General features: G+C 49.0%; 1 protein-coding gene across 1 annotated transcript in view; it reads right to left on the bottom strand.

Moving 5' to 3' along the window:
• ANAPC1 (anaphase promoting complex subunit 1) overlaps positions 1-14,960 on the bottom strand; it is a 149,355-nt gene that overhangs the window by 35,302 nt on the left and 99,093 nt on the right. Inside the window, exons 36-40 of the mRNA XM_088477380.1 lie at positions 13,946-14,036; positions 13,816-13,866; positions 11,757-11,950; positions 10,198-10,284; positions 1,260-1,377 (exon numbers count right to left, since the gene is read on the bottom strand). Coding sequence (XP_088333506.1) covers positions 1,260-1,377; positions 10,198-10,284; positions 11,757-11,950; positions 13,816-13,866; positions 13,946-14,036 — 541 coding nt within the window. The remainder of the gene's footprint in view (positions 1-1,259; positions 1,378-10,197; positions 10,285-11,756; positions 11,951-13,815; positions 13,867-13,945; positions 14,037-14,960) is intronic.

Raw genomic sequence — 14,960 nt, 5'->3', positions numbered from 1 at the left:
GTTTGAGTACTTCTTTTTCAAACCTGGGTGTCTTTCAGCTTTAAAAAATAAATATTCAGAACATGTCAGCAGGAGTGAGGGGGCGTCATTGGATCAACTACCAGAAGGACTACACTTTACATCTGGATTCCAGGAATCCTGTTTATTGTGATATGCCCATTTTACATACCTGACTGGTACAGGTCAATATATGTTATGCTTTTAACCTTTTATTTCTTGTAAGTGTAATCACTAAGTAATTCGTTTACACTACAAGGCAGAATATCACTATTGTGATATTTTATTTTTTGCATGATCTTTGAGGTTTCGGAAATTTGGAGTGAATTTTATTGGTGATTAAGGAGGAAGAATTTGAGGATTAAGAGATACTGAGATATACATACATCTACTACTTAAGCTAGTAAGAGTATCTAGTGATTACCATCTGTGGCTGGTGGAAGGGACACTCCTATCATCTAATTTTTGGTGGAAGAAACACAATTATCTGATTCATTATTAACACAAGGATATATTAGTGATAATTGTATTACAATATACCTTCTCTGATTTTGCTTACATGTTTCCTGCTCCCTTTGGGGGGGGGGGGAATAAGAAACACAGCGCCTAAACGCAAGTCTTCTGTATATCAATATTTCACATGGGTTGGGTATGTAATCCCGGCACTTCGAATGCCACCTGTCAATAGATCGACAGCGGCATCCCGATGCTGACAACCCCGACAGGGGAACAGTAAGTACTGTAACAGTGCCCTGTTCACCCCCTAACCCTCCTTTCTTGTATCCTAACACTAACCCATCCTACCCCGCACCCTAACCATCCCAGTTAGTGCCTAACCCTAACCTCCTCCCAGTGGTGCCTAACCCTAACTCCCCCTGTCCGCAGCCTAACCCTAAGTCCCCTTGTGGTCCCTAAACCTAAACCTCTACCCCCTACCCGACTGCGACTAACTCGTTCGCTATGCTTACGATCGGGATGCCGGGCTGTGTGGATTCCTGCATCGGCATCACCACTCCTGTCAGGATTCCAGCACTGGTCTTATGGCCGTTGTTCGCGAGTCTGGTGCCAGGATCTCGGCAGCCACCATCCTGGCTGTAGGTTTTTAACTACATCTCTTTCACATTACATCACAGTGGTTAGAGTGTCATTGTTTTGGGTATTTATATCAGGCAGCAGAGCTCAGGGTGCTGATTTTTATGCATGAGGGAACATATTGACAATACACATCTATGGAAAAATAAAAGTTTCCGGTGTTTATGTACCTTGTATGTAACTTCCAAGAGCACGTAGCAGGGCGTGCTTGAATCCACATCCACAGGAACCAGTAGCCTTGGCTCAGCAGCCAGAACGTAGAGGTGACGTAAAGCTTGCAAGTGATACCTATTTGCACAAACATATAATTGCCAATATAATAAAATAATCTGCAGTAACATTTTGTGCTGAGAAAGGATCTAAGCATGTCCCAATGACCTCAATGCACCCCAATACCATCATCACGCTTACTGAACTGGATTATAAAATGGTGCAATTTTACAATTATTATTAAACAATAGAATAGGTGAGAATTGCATTCTATATATAAAATAAGAGGAACGTGCAAGGACTGTGGCCCTGATTCAGAGCCGGACGCTCTGACAGAGTGCTCGCTCTGAAATAGGGCGTCTTTTTTTTTTTTTATGGAGCGGCCTCCTGGCCTCTCGCATTGCTGTGGGTTGCCACCCACAGCTAATGCGAGCAGCCAGGATGATGGTCGCGATGGTCAAGACCATCGCAACCATCGGGCTTGCGACGAGACCCTTGTGGTAGGGTCTCATGGCCGCAAGCCCCAGAGAGCTTTCGGCTTAAACAGAGCCGAAAGCTCTCCCACTGACATCACTTGTGATGTCAGTGGGGGCCGCCCCCAAACGGTAGGCGTTCCCATGGGAACGCCTGTCTGGGCAGCCACCCCCCACGACCCGCCCACCAAAGGGGGCGTGCTGTCACTCAACATCGACAGCACGCCCCCTTTGGTGCGAGACCCGGAATGACGAATTGCCCGTCGCTATCCGGATCTCGAGCATGCGCGCGCTCTGAGCCACCATCGACCCGGTTGCGAGAGCTCAGCGCTTGCGACCGGGTCTAAATCAGGTCCTGTGTCTCCAGGATAGAGATGACCAGCAAGAACATGGAGCTCTGCAACAGAATTATTTCCTAAACGTGAGTGTTAATAACTTCTGTACTGTAAGATCACGCTGCCCAACCACCAGACTGGTTACGATTTAGCCACATAGGGCAAATGTATATTATACAGATCTGGTGATTCAGGAGCCATAGAACTGGATTATATAGGAAGCACCGTACATTGGGCCTAATTCATTACGGATCGCTACTGTGATTACGCACGCAGGCCCACTGCGAAAATATGTTAATGTTTGCAATCGCAATGCCGACGCAGTCCACTTCCCCTTACTCACATCCGTAATACTTTGCAAGTCTGCGAAAACATCGGTACGTAACATCGGTGCCTCATGCACAATTACACAAGGTCAGAACTAACTCAGAAATTGCTAACCTCGTCGCACGTAGTGAGAGCTCAAGCTGCGTATGCCATCGCAGTAGATAAATCATGCACGCCCCTGTAACTGTGTTCAAATGCACTTACACGCCTGTGTTTCACCAACTACCCCTCCGTCAACACCCCTAAACGCCAACTTCCTGTCAATCACTCTGCATGGTCTCTGCGATCGCAGTAATGCCTTCGCGCACTACAATGCATACGCAGTATGCAAAATTTGGCCATCTGCATTTGCAATCGCGATCCGTAATGAATCAGGCCCATCGTGCAGTGGTTGTCTGATAACAAATGTTGGTCAGGCAGAACACAGTCTGCCACATACATGCACACAGGCCTGATTCTGAGACTGACAAGTGGAAATGCAGATGGATCTCGCGGATTTCATGTGACCATACAGATGCATAGAACGGCCCTATCTTGTGGGAGGATCACAGGAGTGTAAGCAGACTTCCATTCTTCAGATAGAGATCGGACTTCTGTATCAGACAGACCTCCTGCACTCAGCATGGGGTGGATGAAAGTCCCCATACTAATGATGGTTACAGAAGGAAAAACAGTGTGCGGGATAGGCATCCACATGCTGACGCACGCATTTTCAGTATACAGTACAAGGGTGGATTCTAATTAGCATAAGGCAGGAATTAGGCTGCTGTGGAAGAAATAGAAAAGCATTCCGCAAATGCGTATCACTCAGAAAGAGGCCCATAATGATTTGTCAGTCTGATATCCAGAACAACAAGAGATATGGTAAGAACTTACCTTTGTTATCTCTGTTTCTACGAAGTCCATAGGGTCCACAGGGTTGACCTTGGGGTATAGCTGGACCTGGATCCACGGGCACCACGCAGTTAAAGCTTTGCTGCTCCCAGGATGCACTTGGGTCCGTCCTCCTCTATACCCCGCCCCGGCCACAGGCACATCAGTTGGTAAGCAGCTAAGGCCGGAGGAGGAGACTAAACAGAGAGAAGGAAGACTGGAACACACAAGAAACCATACTCACAGAAATGGGAGACGGAAAACCGGTGACCAGCCACACAGCCCATTTGAAGCCAGGTGCGTCAGGGCGGGCGCCCTGTGGACCCTATGGACTTCGTAGAAACAGAGATAACAAAGTTAAGTTCTTACCATATCTCTTGTTTTCTACTTCAGGCTCCATAGGGGGTCCACAGGGTTGACCTTGGGGATGTCCCAAAGCAGTTCAACTAAGGGCGGGGACGCTCCTGTGCTGAAAGGAGTACCCGGCGCCCAAAGGATGCATCCTGAGAGGCGAAGGTGTCAAACGCATAAAACCTCAAAAACGTCTGAATTGAAGACCAAGTAGCCGCCTTACACAGCTGAACAGCGGAGGCGCCACGTCTAGCAGCCCAAGAGGGACCCACAGAACGAGTGGAATGAGCCTTAACAGAGGCTGGCACAGGTAAACCCTCCTGTGCATAAGCCTCACAAATAACGGAACAAAGCCAACGGGCTAACGTTTGCTTGTTGGCAGGCCAACCCCTCTTGTGAAAACCGAAGAGAACAAACAAAGAATCCGACTTCCTAACCGAAGCAGTCCGGTCCACGTAGATTCTAAGTGCCCGGACTACATCTAAGGAAGCCTCACCAGCGGAAAGATCAGGTGACTGAAAAGCTAGCACAACAAGTTCCTGATTAATGTGGAACTTTGAGACCACTTTGGGCAAAAACTCAGGACGAGTGCGGAGCACCGCTCTGTCCGGATGAAAAATCAGAAAAGGGGAGCGACAGGAAAGCGCCCCCAATTCTGAAACCCTCCTGGCAGAAGCAATTGCCAGGAGAAAAATGGTCTTAAACGTCAGCCACTTGAGCTCCACCGACTCAAGCGGCTCAAAAGGAGGACCCTGCAAGACCCGCAGCACCACCGCCAAGTCCCACGGAGCCACCGGAGGCACGAAGGGAGGCTGGATCCTGAGAACACCTTGGAAAAAGGTGTGAACGTCTGGCAGTGTAGCAATCCGTCGCTGAAACCACACGGACAAAGCAGACACATGAACCTTCAGAGAGGCCAGGCGTAAGCCGAGGTCCAAACCCGATTGAAGAAATTCCAAGATTCTGGAAACCCGAAACACCTGCGGATCATAATTTCTGGATTCACACCACTGAAAATAAGTGCGCCACACCCTGTGGTAAATCCGCGCGGAAGCAGGCTTGCGTGCCCTAAGCATGGTACCAATCACCGAACTGGAGAAACCCCTAGACCTCAAGACGGCTGTCTCAAGAGCCACGCCATCAAAGACAGCCGACCCAGATCCGGGTAAAGGCAGGGCCCTTGAGACAACAGGTCCCGACGCTGAGGAAGAAGGTACGGAGCGTCAATGGAGAGGCACCTCAGATCGGAGTACCAAGGACGTCTGGGCCACGCCGGAGCCACCAGCACGAGTGTGCCGCCGTCCTGCTTGAATTTCCGCAGAACCCGAGGAAGTAAGGATATCGGAGGAAACAGATATGCCAGGTGAAACGTCCATTTCACCGACAGAGCGTCTACCAGACAGGCGCCTGCGTCTCTTGTCCTTGACCCGTAAACGGGCAACTTGTGATTGTGACGGGAGGCCATCAAGTCCAGCTCCGGCAGCCCCCACCTGTCCACGAGTAGCTGAAACACCTCTGGGTGAAGCGACCATTCCCCGGGATGCACGTCGTGACGGCTGAGGAAGTCCGCCTCCCAATTGAGGACTCCGGGAATGAAGACTGCCGAGATCGCTGGAACGTGACACTCCGCCCAAGCAAGAATGCGAGACACCTCCGACATTGCTGCCCGACTGCGAGTTCCCCCTTGGTGGTTGATGTACGCCACCATGGTGGCGTTGTTGGACTGCACCTGAACCGCCCTTCCGTGAAGAGCGGGGCTGGACGACTGCAGGGCCCTGTACACAGCCCGCAGTTCCAGGATGTTGATGGGGAGAAGTGCTTCTTCCGCGGACCAACGACCCTGAAGCGATAATGAGCCGGTCACTGCCCCCCAACCCCGAAGACTGGCATCCGTCATGAGCAGGACCCAGTCCGGGATCCAAAAGGGGCGCCCCTCGACCAGATGCACCGTCTGAAGCCACCAAGCCAAAGACTGCCGAACCTCCGGGGACAACACCAGCATCTGAGAGCGGATCCGGTGAGGTAACCCGTTCCATTCCGATAGAATCAGCCCCTGCAGGGGCCGGGAATGGAACTGTGCAAATTCCACCATGTCGAATGTCGACACCATGGACCCCAGAACTCTCATAGCTGAATGGACCGACAGGCGGCAACTGCTCAGGCAACTGTGTATCCGCAGCTGCAGGGAGGAGACCTTCTCTGGAGTCAGGAAAATCCGCTGCTGACGAGAATCCAGTAGGGCTCCCAAATGAACCATCCGCTGTGATGGAATCAGGGAGGACTTCTTCCAGTTTATCAACCACCCGTGTGCTTGAAGACAAGCAATGGTTAGGTGGAGATGTCGAAGAAGCACCTCCGGGGAGCTCGCCAGCAGCAGAAGATCGTCCAGGTACGGCAACAGACGTAGACCCTGACCCCGAAGGTGGGCAGCCATAACCGCCATCACCTTGGTGAACACCCTCGGAGCCGTGGAAAGGCCAAAAGGCAACGCCCGAAATTGGTAGTAATGGTTCAGGATAGCAAACCTCAGATACCGCTGATGTGCCGGTGCTATGGGCACATGGAGATAGGCGTCCTGGATATTGAGGGAGACCATATAATCCCCGGGTTCCATCGCCAGAATGATGGAACGTAACGTTTCCATCCTGAACCTGGGAACTCTGAGGTATCTGTTCAGAGACTTCAAATTCAGGATAGGGCGATGAGAACCATTGGGTTTCTGTACCAGAAACAGAGTAGAATAGTACCCCGTCCCGCGCTGAGACTGCGGAACGGGAACAATGACCCCTGCTTGTAGCAAGGATTCTATAGCTACCTGAATCTGACCAGCTTTGGTCTTGTCCAGAGAAGGACTCGTACAAAAAAACTGGTGGGGCGGCCTGAACCGAAAAGACAGGGCGTACCCCTGAGAGACTACTTCTCGAACCCAGGCATCCGTGGTGGTATTGTGCCAACACTGGGCGAATTGGAGAAGTCGGCCTCCCACTCTGGGGTCCCCCAGAGAGAGGCCCGTCCCATCAGGCAGCAGGCTTATCCTCCTGCTTGGAAGAAGGGCGCCGAGCACTCCATGCCTGCTTCTTGGGCTTGGGTGCGGCCTTGGTCGCCGAATGTCTCGGGAAGGACTGGCCCTTGGCCTTACCCTGAACCCGAAAGGACCGAAAGGCAGAGCTCCTCACTTTAGCCGGCGCAGAGGCCGAAGGGAGAAAAGCCGACTTGGACTTAGCCAAAGTATCCACTATTTTGTCCAAATCCGGACCAAATAGTAAATCACCATTAAAAGGCAAGGCCTCCAGACCCTTTTTTGAATCTGCATCAGCCCTCCAGGACCTCAGCCACAGGGAGCGCCGAGCAGACACCGCTGCAGCCGACACCCTAGAAGTGAGCAGGCTGGCATCCAAAGACGCTTCCCCAATATAGGAAGCTGCATCCCGCATCTGTCCCACTAACGCTCTCTGGATATCCGGAGCCTCATCAGGAAAGGTATCCTCCAAGGCATTGGCCCATGCCTCAATGGCTTTAGCCACCCAGGAGATAGCCATGGACGGGCGAGCCACCGCCCTGGAAAGAGAATGGACTTTAAACAAGTCTCCACCTTCCTGTCCGTGGGATCCTTCAAAGAGGAGATAGACGGCAATGGCAGCGTCGCGCTTTTGATCAAGCGGGTAACGTGGGAATCCACCGCCGGCGGAGTTTCCCATTTCCTGCAATGAGCTTCAGGAAAAGGATAGTTCGCCGCCAACCTCTTCTGTGGATGGAACCTCTTACTAGGTAATTGCCAGGCTGCCGCCATATGATCCGATAATTGATCAGACAGGGGGAACACAGTTGAAGTCACCTTGGCCTTTTTAAAATTAGGAAACTTCGACCTAGGAGCCGGCGCATCATCCTCAACATGTAGGATAGCCCGCACCGCCCTAACTAAGGCTGGAACATTAATGGAGGACTTAGCTTCCACCTCCTGCCCCATGACATCAGAGTCAGAGTCCTCATGGATTTCTCCATCATCTGAGGACACTTCCGAGTCCGACAACTGCGCAGCTAGTGAACTCACAACCGGACGTTTAGACGCCCTTGGTGGCACATCACCTTGCAACATGGACTGAAACACCGAGGATGAAGCCGCCAGACTCTGTACGGAGCTGGATAGAACATCCACCCAAGGCGGAGGAGCCGTCGGAGCAAAACTCTGCAAAGGCACTACAGACTGACGCGTCCCTGTGGAAGACTGCAGATACACAGGCAGTCCCGAGTAAGGACCCACAGTCTGGGCCCCGGGGGAAGACCGCAACATTTGTGGAACCCCCGGGGAATGGGGGATGGTGGGCTGCGGTAACGCCCTAGAAGGGACCGCTGATGGGACCGATAACCGGTCCGCAATAGACGCCAGCACCTGTGAAAACATCGCCCAAGGAGGGTCCTGTGATACAGGGGGGTTGGAGGGGCCCGGTACCAGCTGGCACCGCCCGCACAGACCATCCTGAGATAAGTCCTCCCCATCAACTCCAGCAGCACAACGTCTGCAGGAAAATAGCACAGGAGCCACAGAGCGCTCAGTCTCCTCATCAGACATGATACCGTAAATCACAAGAAATAGGTATCACCAGAGGAATTACGGTTTTAACACCCGCGCACTCACCAGTATGCGACACAACAGCCCAGATATGGTACTGTGTACCCAACAGTATGTGACTGACCCCACAAATACGTGTTTTATATAAGTGAGGGTCTCAGAAAAACGCCCTTCCCCCACACACCTGCGGGCCGTAGGAGAAGGAAAGGGATAGTTATAAGCTGACAGCAAGGAGAGTAAGTCACAGACAGGCAGCACTAGCAATAGTCACATACAATGCAGAAAAGTTAGTACTCACTGCACCTTCCGCTACAATCAACCGCCCAGATTCAGTGTCTGGGAGGGCTATAGCGCTGTGTACACTGTCCTTTAGCAGGGGAGAGGTACACAGGGGGACCGGTCCACTTGATACCGCCTGGGAGTCTGCGAAGTGCCAGTAAAGATGGCCGCTGGAGACCTCAGAGGAGGAGTGGCCGAGAGATAAGAGCAGCTCAGCGACGCCAGACTCCTAGTTGAAAGGCGCGCTGAGCTGAGGGGAGGAGCCGCTAGACAGGGAAGGCTGCCTCCCCTGGCTAGCAATTAACCCTCGGGTTGCCGGTCCCGCTACCAGCCTGATACCCTAGTGGTCTAGCGGACACGCGGGGTATTCCTCAATTGAGGGGGAGCCCGCCGCCGCCGCTAGCGCCTCCGGTCTGTCCCCAGAGACCGGAGGCTCCTGACTGCATTGAAGTATCCGCGGGCCGCGGCTTACCTGATCCCCGTCGCGTCCGGCAGCAGTCAAGGGTGTCCCCAGAGCCCGGCTAGTACAGGCTCTGGGGTCCCGCCGCGATCCCCAGAGCTGTACTGGCGTTGCGGCGCCAGCGGGGAGAATGACCGGCAGCGTGGACGTCCTAAAGGACAGTCTGATGCTGCCGCTCTAACAGTGTAAAAAAAGTAGAAAAAAATAAAAAATTTCTCTTTTAAAATAAAGCTTAGGGGCTGCTCCTGCAGCCCCACTGCGACAGGGTGACCCGACTCCGGCCGGGCACCAACTAAAACTGAGGTGCCTGTGGTCGGGGCGGGGTATAGAGGAGGACGGACCCAAGTGCATCCTGGGAGCAGCAAAGCTTTAACTGCGTGGTGCCCGTGGATCCAGATCCAGCTATACCCCAAGGTCAACCCTGTGGACCCCCTATGGACCCTGAAGTAGAAACAATGTGCGTGCCTATTTTATCATAGGTAATCGCAGCCTGTGGTTCTGTGTATATTTTAACAGACCTAGACTGTGCAATGTGAATACTTTGCAAGCCTTGTGGCTTCTATAGGGATAAACTCAATATTAACTACACTAAAGTTACGTCAGTCACTAGTAAAACGTAATAACGCCTTAAGCTGGGTACACTATACGGGATCCAGTAATGTGACTGGCGGCCGCAAGGCCACTGGTCACAATCCCGACGGCAGAATGCCGACTAGGATTATTGATAGGCGTCGAAATACCGAGGGCAGAGTTAGGTAGTTTACTTACCTCCATCGGTATCTCCGCTGTTCCACCTGCCGGCGTCGAGATTTCGACCACCGGGCTCTCATCCGGCGGTCATTCATACTGATCCCCACTATACATGATGTGTACCCAGCACGACATCGGCATTCTGTAGTAGGGCCGATAGGTAATGTCGCTAGCGACCCCACGGAAACATGCATATCATGGGTACACAGTAGACAATGTACCCGATGTGTCGCTCTGATTCTCGGGATCAGATAACATACCGTCTGTGTGTACCTAGCTTTAGACACTCCTCCTTCCTACACAACACTTTCCTGCTGTCAATATAGAGTACCTGTATATATTATTCTACTCCACTAATAATATACTGTTAGGAAGAAAAACCAGTATAACCAACTTGTGGCTATTGCCAAACTTGATACAAAACATTTTGCACAAATAAATAGATCTGTGAGGTTTACCAGGTAAATCAATGACATTTACCTGTTATCTGTACTGTGGACAGGAAAGTGAGGATAGAGAGCACAAAGTAAGGCTGCTATTGAAGAATTTGAAGTACTCAGTGAATACCTGAAAAAAAAACAAAAACCCAGAATCACATTATATAATAAAACACAAAAAACGCTGCACACTGTTACACAAGGCACACTATGCAATATATATGCAGCATGCTGGAGACAAAACACAGTAATACACTCAGATGATGAATGACACCATATTAGTAAGCTTGGGTAATACGGTGATTGAACAGCCAGAAGCATCTGCAGCCAACTGGTAACTGGGACACAGAATGTGTTAATCATAAAATACAAGTGTCCACTTCACCCTTCCATGGTTCCCCGAAGAGCACAAGTGCTTTACAGACAAATAAGCAGTGCCAAGGCATCCAGGGAATGAAGCTTTGTTATTTCTCTGTAGCAGAATAATTGCAAATAACAAGAAGACAATATTTGCCTAAATCTGATCTACAATTGTGGAAGGCTGAGCACTGCCTTTATGTGGTGTAAAGTGACCACATAAAAAAAATACTTAATGGTACCTCAGACTGGGGCTCGAAGTTTATGGTTAATGTCCTAACACAGTAATGTGTGCCGGAATTAAAGATGGATGTGGGCTATTATTGAAAGGAAGGTCCTAACATCCATAATAGAAGTCAGATTGCCCTGGACCTCCAGCAAAATGAGTGCCAGATTGATATTTTGGTTTAATACGCAGATGAGAGAAAAATAAAACTGATGCACAGGAATCAGACTCATGATTAACAGTCATTTCCCTTTTATTTTCAAACTGTATGCTTATTATGGAGCACAGCGAAGAATGACCTGGGGAGGTACAGTATATGCTAAAACTAAACACAAATAGATCCACATGGGCTCTATCCCAAGAGTCTGAGGTTGCTGAAATGAGCAAAGTAATAGGCATTTTGCAGTTTAGATTGCTATTAGATCCAACTCTGGCTGTCCATTTGGATGAAGGAACAGTTTTGCTGCTTATAGGGATTGCAGATTTCTAAAGACACCTTCATAACTGTCCACTCTTGGTGTGGAAATGGTTGACAAAGCTGCTGCTTTTTAGTACATAATGCTGTTTGCTTCTGCCATTACCAGGATGCTCTGCATGCCCAAATGATGTAGGATATAACACTGTTGAGAGATTGCCATCTAGGGCTAGTTGTGTTGTTCTAAATTCCAGGACATTTATCAGTGAGAGTCTCTGATGGAGACTATAAGCTTTCAATGTGAAGGGAACTTTAAAAAAAAAATAAAAAAAAAATGTGCATCCTTGCTGGAAGGGGGGTTCAATAGGGATAGGAAGAGAACAAAAATTTTTTTTGAGAGTGCCTTGCCTGCTACGAGTGGTGCTTAAAACTCACTATTAGTCGGTGTTCTCCAGACGGCCAACATAGAAACTTCAGTAGTTACAGGTCAACAGACAGAGCCCAAAGAAATACATTGTGAATAATGTCTACACACAATATGGAAAGACTGCAAAGACAACAATAGCCAAAGAGACTACAAAAATAGTAAAAGACTACAACTCACCTCCCACCACCCAAGAACAGGAGACCCAGTGCCATGTGGTGAGCCAGGTGGAAACCATAGTTCATCTCCCCACCAGTCTTCTTGTGCATGAACCGACATAACTGGAGAACTCTCAGATTGCCAGAGCCTGCCATCACCATGGACAGAGATAACAGCACCACACTCAAACATGTCTCAAGGTTATAATGACCTGTCTTGGAGAGAGGATGATATAAGAGAATACAGCGTCCTCAATCTGTATGCAAAATCATTACAGCAAAAAAAAGGAGATTTATGTGCTTACCTGTTAAATCCTTTTATTTTTCCTCCATAGGGGACACAGGCTTTACTCTGGGACGTCCCAAAGCTAATCCCCTAAGGGAGGGGATGCTCCTGGGCTGCACTGAGAACTCTTCGCCCAAAAGCCACGTCAGGGGAGGCAAAGCTGTCCAAGGAATAGAACTTTAGAAACGTATGGGCAGAGGACCACGTGGCCGCTTTACACAGCTGCTCTGCAGAGGCACCACGTCGCACTGGCAAAAGACGTTCCTACCGACCGGGTAGAATGAGCCCTCACCATGGACGGTGCAGGAAGGTCCGCCACCGCATAAGTGTGGCGAATAGTCAAACGGATCCATTTGGTCAGCGATTGCTTAGTAGCCTGCCAGCCCCGTTTATGAAAGTCATACAGGACAAAGAGCATCTGTCTCACACAAGTCCTTTGTCCTATTTACATAAATCTGGAGGGCCCGCACTATATCAAAGGAGGCCTCCTCCGGAGAAGAATCTGGAACCTGAAAAGAAGGAACCACAATCTCTTCATTAATGTAGAACCTGGAAACAACCTTAGGAAGGTAGCCTAATCGCGTACAAATGACTGCCCTGTCCTGATGAAAGATCAGAAACGGGGATCGACAGGACAATGCGCTTAAGTCAGACACTATCAGAAGCTATGGCAAGCAGGAATACAGTCTTCCAGGTAAGCTAACGAATGTCCACTGTGTCTAAAAGGTTCAAACGGTGAAAACTGAAGAGCCCTAAGAACCAAAGACAAATCCCAAGGAGCCACTAGTGAAAGTCCATCAAACCACCAAGGCATCCACCAGAAAGGCCTCCGGATCTCTTGTGCGCGAGCAGTACCTCGGAACCTTGCAATTTTGCAGAGACGCCATCATATCGATGTACGGCAGGCCCCAGCAAAGAACCAGGAGTTTAAATATGTCTCTCCGCACAACGGAGAATGCGACTGTCCTCCCTCATGGCACCCCGACTGAGTGTCGCCATCATGGTTTATGTAGGCAACCTTCGTCGCATTGTCGGAATGTCCTTGGACTGGACGACACTGGAAGAGAGGCAGAGCTAGACAGAGAGCTCTGTAAACCGCTCGGAGCTCTAGAACGTTGATCAGTAGCTGGCTTTCCTGAGCAGACCACTGAACCTGAAACCTCCGATGACAGGTTACCACCTCCCAACCTCGCTTACTTGCGTCGGTGGGTAGAAGAACCCAGTCCTGAATCCCCTGATCAGATGAGACCCTTGTAATAAAAGAATAAAGTAAAATAGCATAAAGCTGTCTGCACAGCTTTCAGCGTGTGCCACTGCTGCGGGCACCAACACTAAACTGATGTGCCTGTGGCTGGGGGCAGGGTATAGGGGGGAGAAAACCTGGGCTGAGGAATTTCATGTATTAACTGTGTGGTGCCCAGGCTCCATCCCACCAACCTATACCCAGAGTAAAGCCTGTGTCCCCTATGGAGGAAAAAAAAGAAGGATTATAATTTTGTAAAACATCACAAGCAACATGTGTCATCAAGGCTTGTTGCCAATTAACATATGGGTCCTAACCAGCAAACTAGGCATCTTGATCGCCAAACAGTAGCTGCAGCTATCAATACAAAATAATACATGCTATTGGCAACAGCTTCATATAAACACAATAAAGGCAACAGAAGACAACCAGGGCAGAAATTATATCAGTATTGCTATACAACTAACACATTCATAGCTTCTAATTCTCACTGAGCTACAGAAAATGGTTTGTTTCAGTGATGCCATGTTCCTGAGAGAGATAACAACTTACTGTGGTACCAGCTTGTCCAGACAAACATTCAAAGTCTTTCGCAAATTTACACTGGGAAAAGAAATAAACATCAGATAAGAGCACATTCACGAAGAGACACTATTCTGATTGATGTAAATAATCATCTTACCAGGCAATTAAAAGCAGCCAAGTTTGCAGATCCAGCAAACCGAAATCCCAAGGCCAGGCAAGCTCCAGCAATTATGTAAACATGAGCTTGTCTGCAACAAGACATATAAAATAAAAATACATAAGAAACAGAGAACTGGGACTGCAAGGCAAAGACTGAGGTTTCTCAGTTTAATGAGAACATGGAAGACCAGCAACAAACCATGGCTGGTCATGCACAAAAAAATGCAAGGGTGGAAATATATGAAAACTAGTGCAAACTGGCTTTAATGGGTTTCTAACACCTTTTTCTACTGTACCCAACAGCAACAAATCATATTCCAATCACCATTTCTCTAATACGGTTTAGAAAATTAAAGCAAATATTTGGTTGGCTACCATGAGCTACAGCACCATTTTTGCACCTGTTTATTGCTTTTTAGAAATGTTCCAATAGCTTCTTGCGTGTTCTCTTATTATTCATCACCACCCTTTGTACTTTATATGATTTAGGTGAAACCAAATTACTTTGTATATATTATATGCCTTAGTTAACACAATAAATAACATCATAATAGGACTGAACTAGGTTCAAAGTATAAAAAAAAAATCAACACACATTACGGGACACCAAGACAGCAAAAGAGTGACTGAATACCGCTCTTTGTTGGGTTATGCAATTGGCCCTGAACATTATCTGGGCGCTATTGGATCCTCCGGGGCTATCCAATTAGCCCTGAAGTCCGGCCTGACGCAGGCATTTATTGGGGATTTTTCGAGTCTTGATGTCCCGAAAAACGATTCCCGAAATGTTCCGTGTTTTCACCAGAGCAATGGCGAAAATACATAGGTCCGTGAACTTATCACAGATCCCAGGTGTTTTCAGGGCGAATTATCCTGTTTGTTCGCCTGAAACAAATAGGATAGGGTGAAAAAAAAAAATTGCCCCGAAAATATATCGGGGCTACTTGGATACCGCCCACAGATCTCCTTAGGCTATAATAAATGGTTTTGTAGAACATGCATTCATAATTGCG

The sequence above is a fragment of the Taudactylus pleione genome, unplaced genomic scaffold, assembly GCF_031769625.1.
Source record: "Taudactylus pleione unplaced genomic scaffold, aTauple2 ptg000201l, whole genome shotgun sequence".
NCBI classification, from domain to species: domain Eukaryota; kingdom Metazoa; phylum Chordata; class Amphibia; order Anura; family Myobatrachidae; genus Taudactylus; species Taudactylus pleione.
This window is presented reverse-complemented; position numbering and strand designations above follow the sequence as displayed.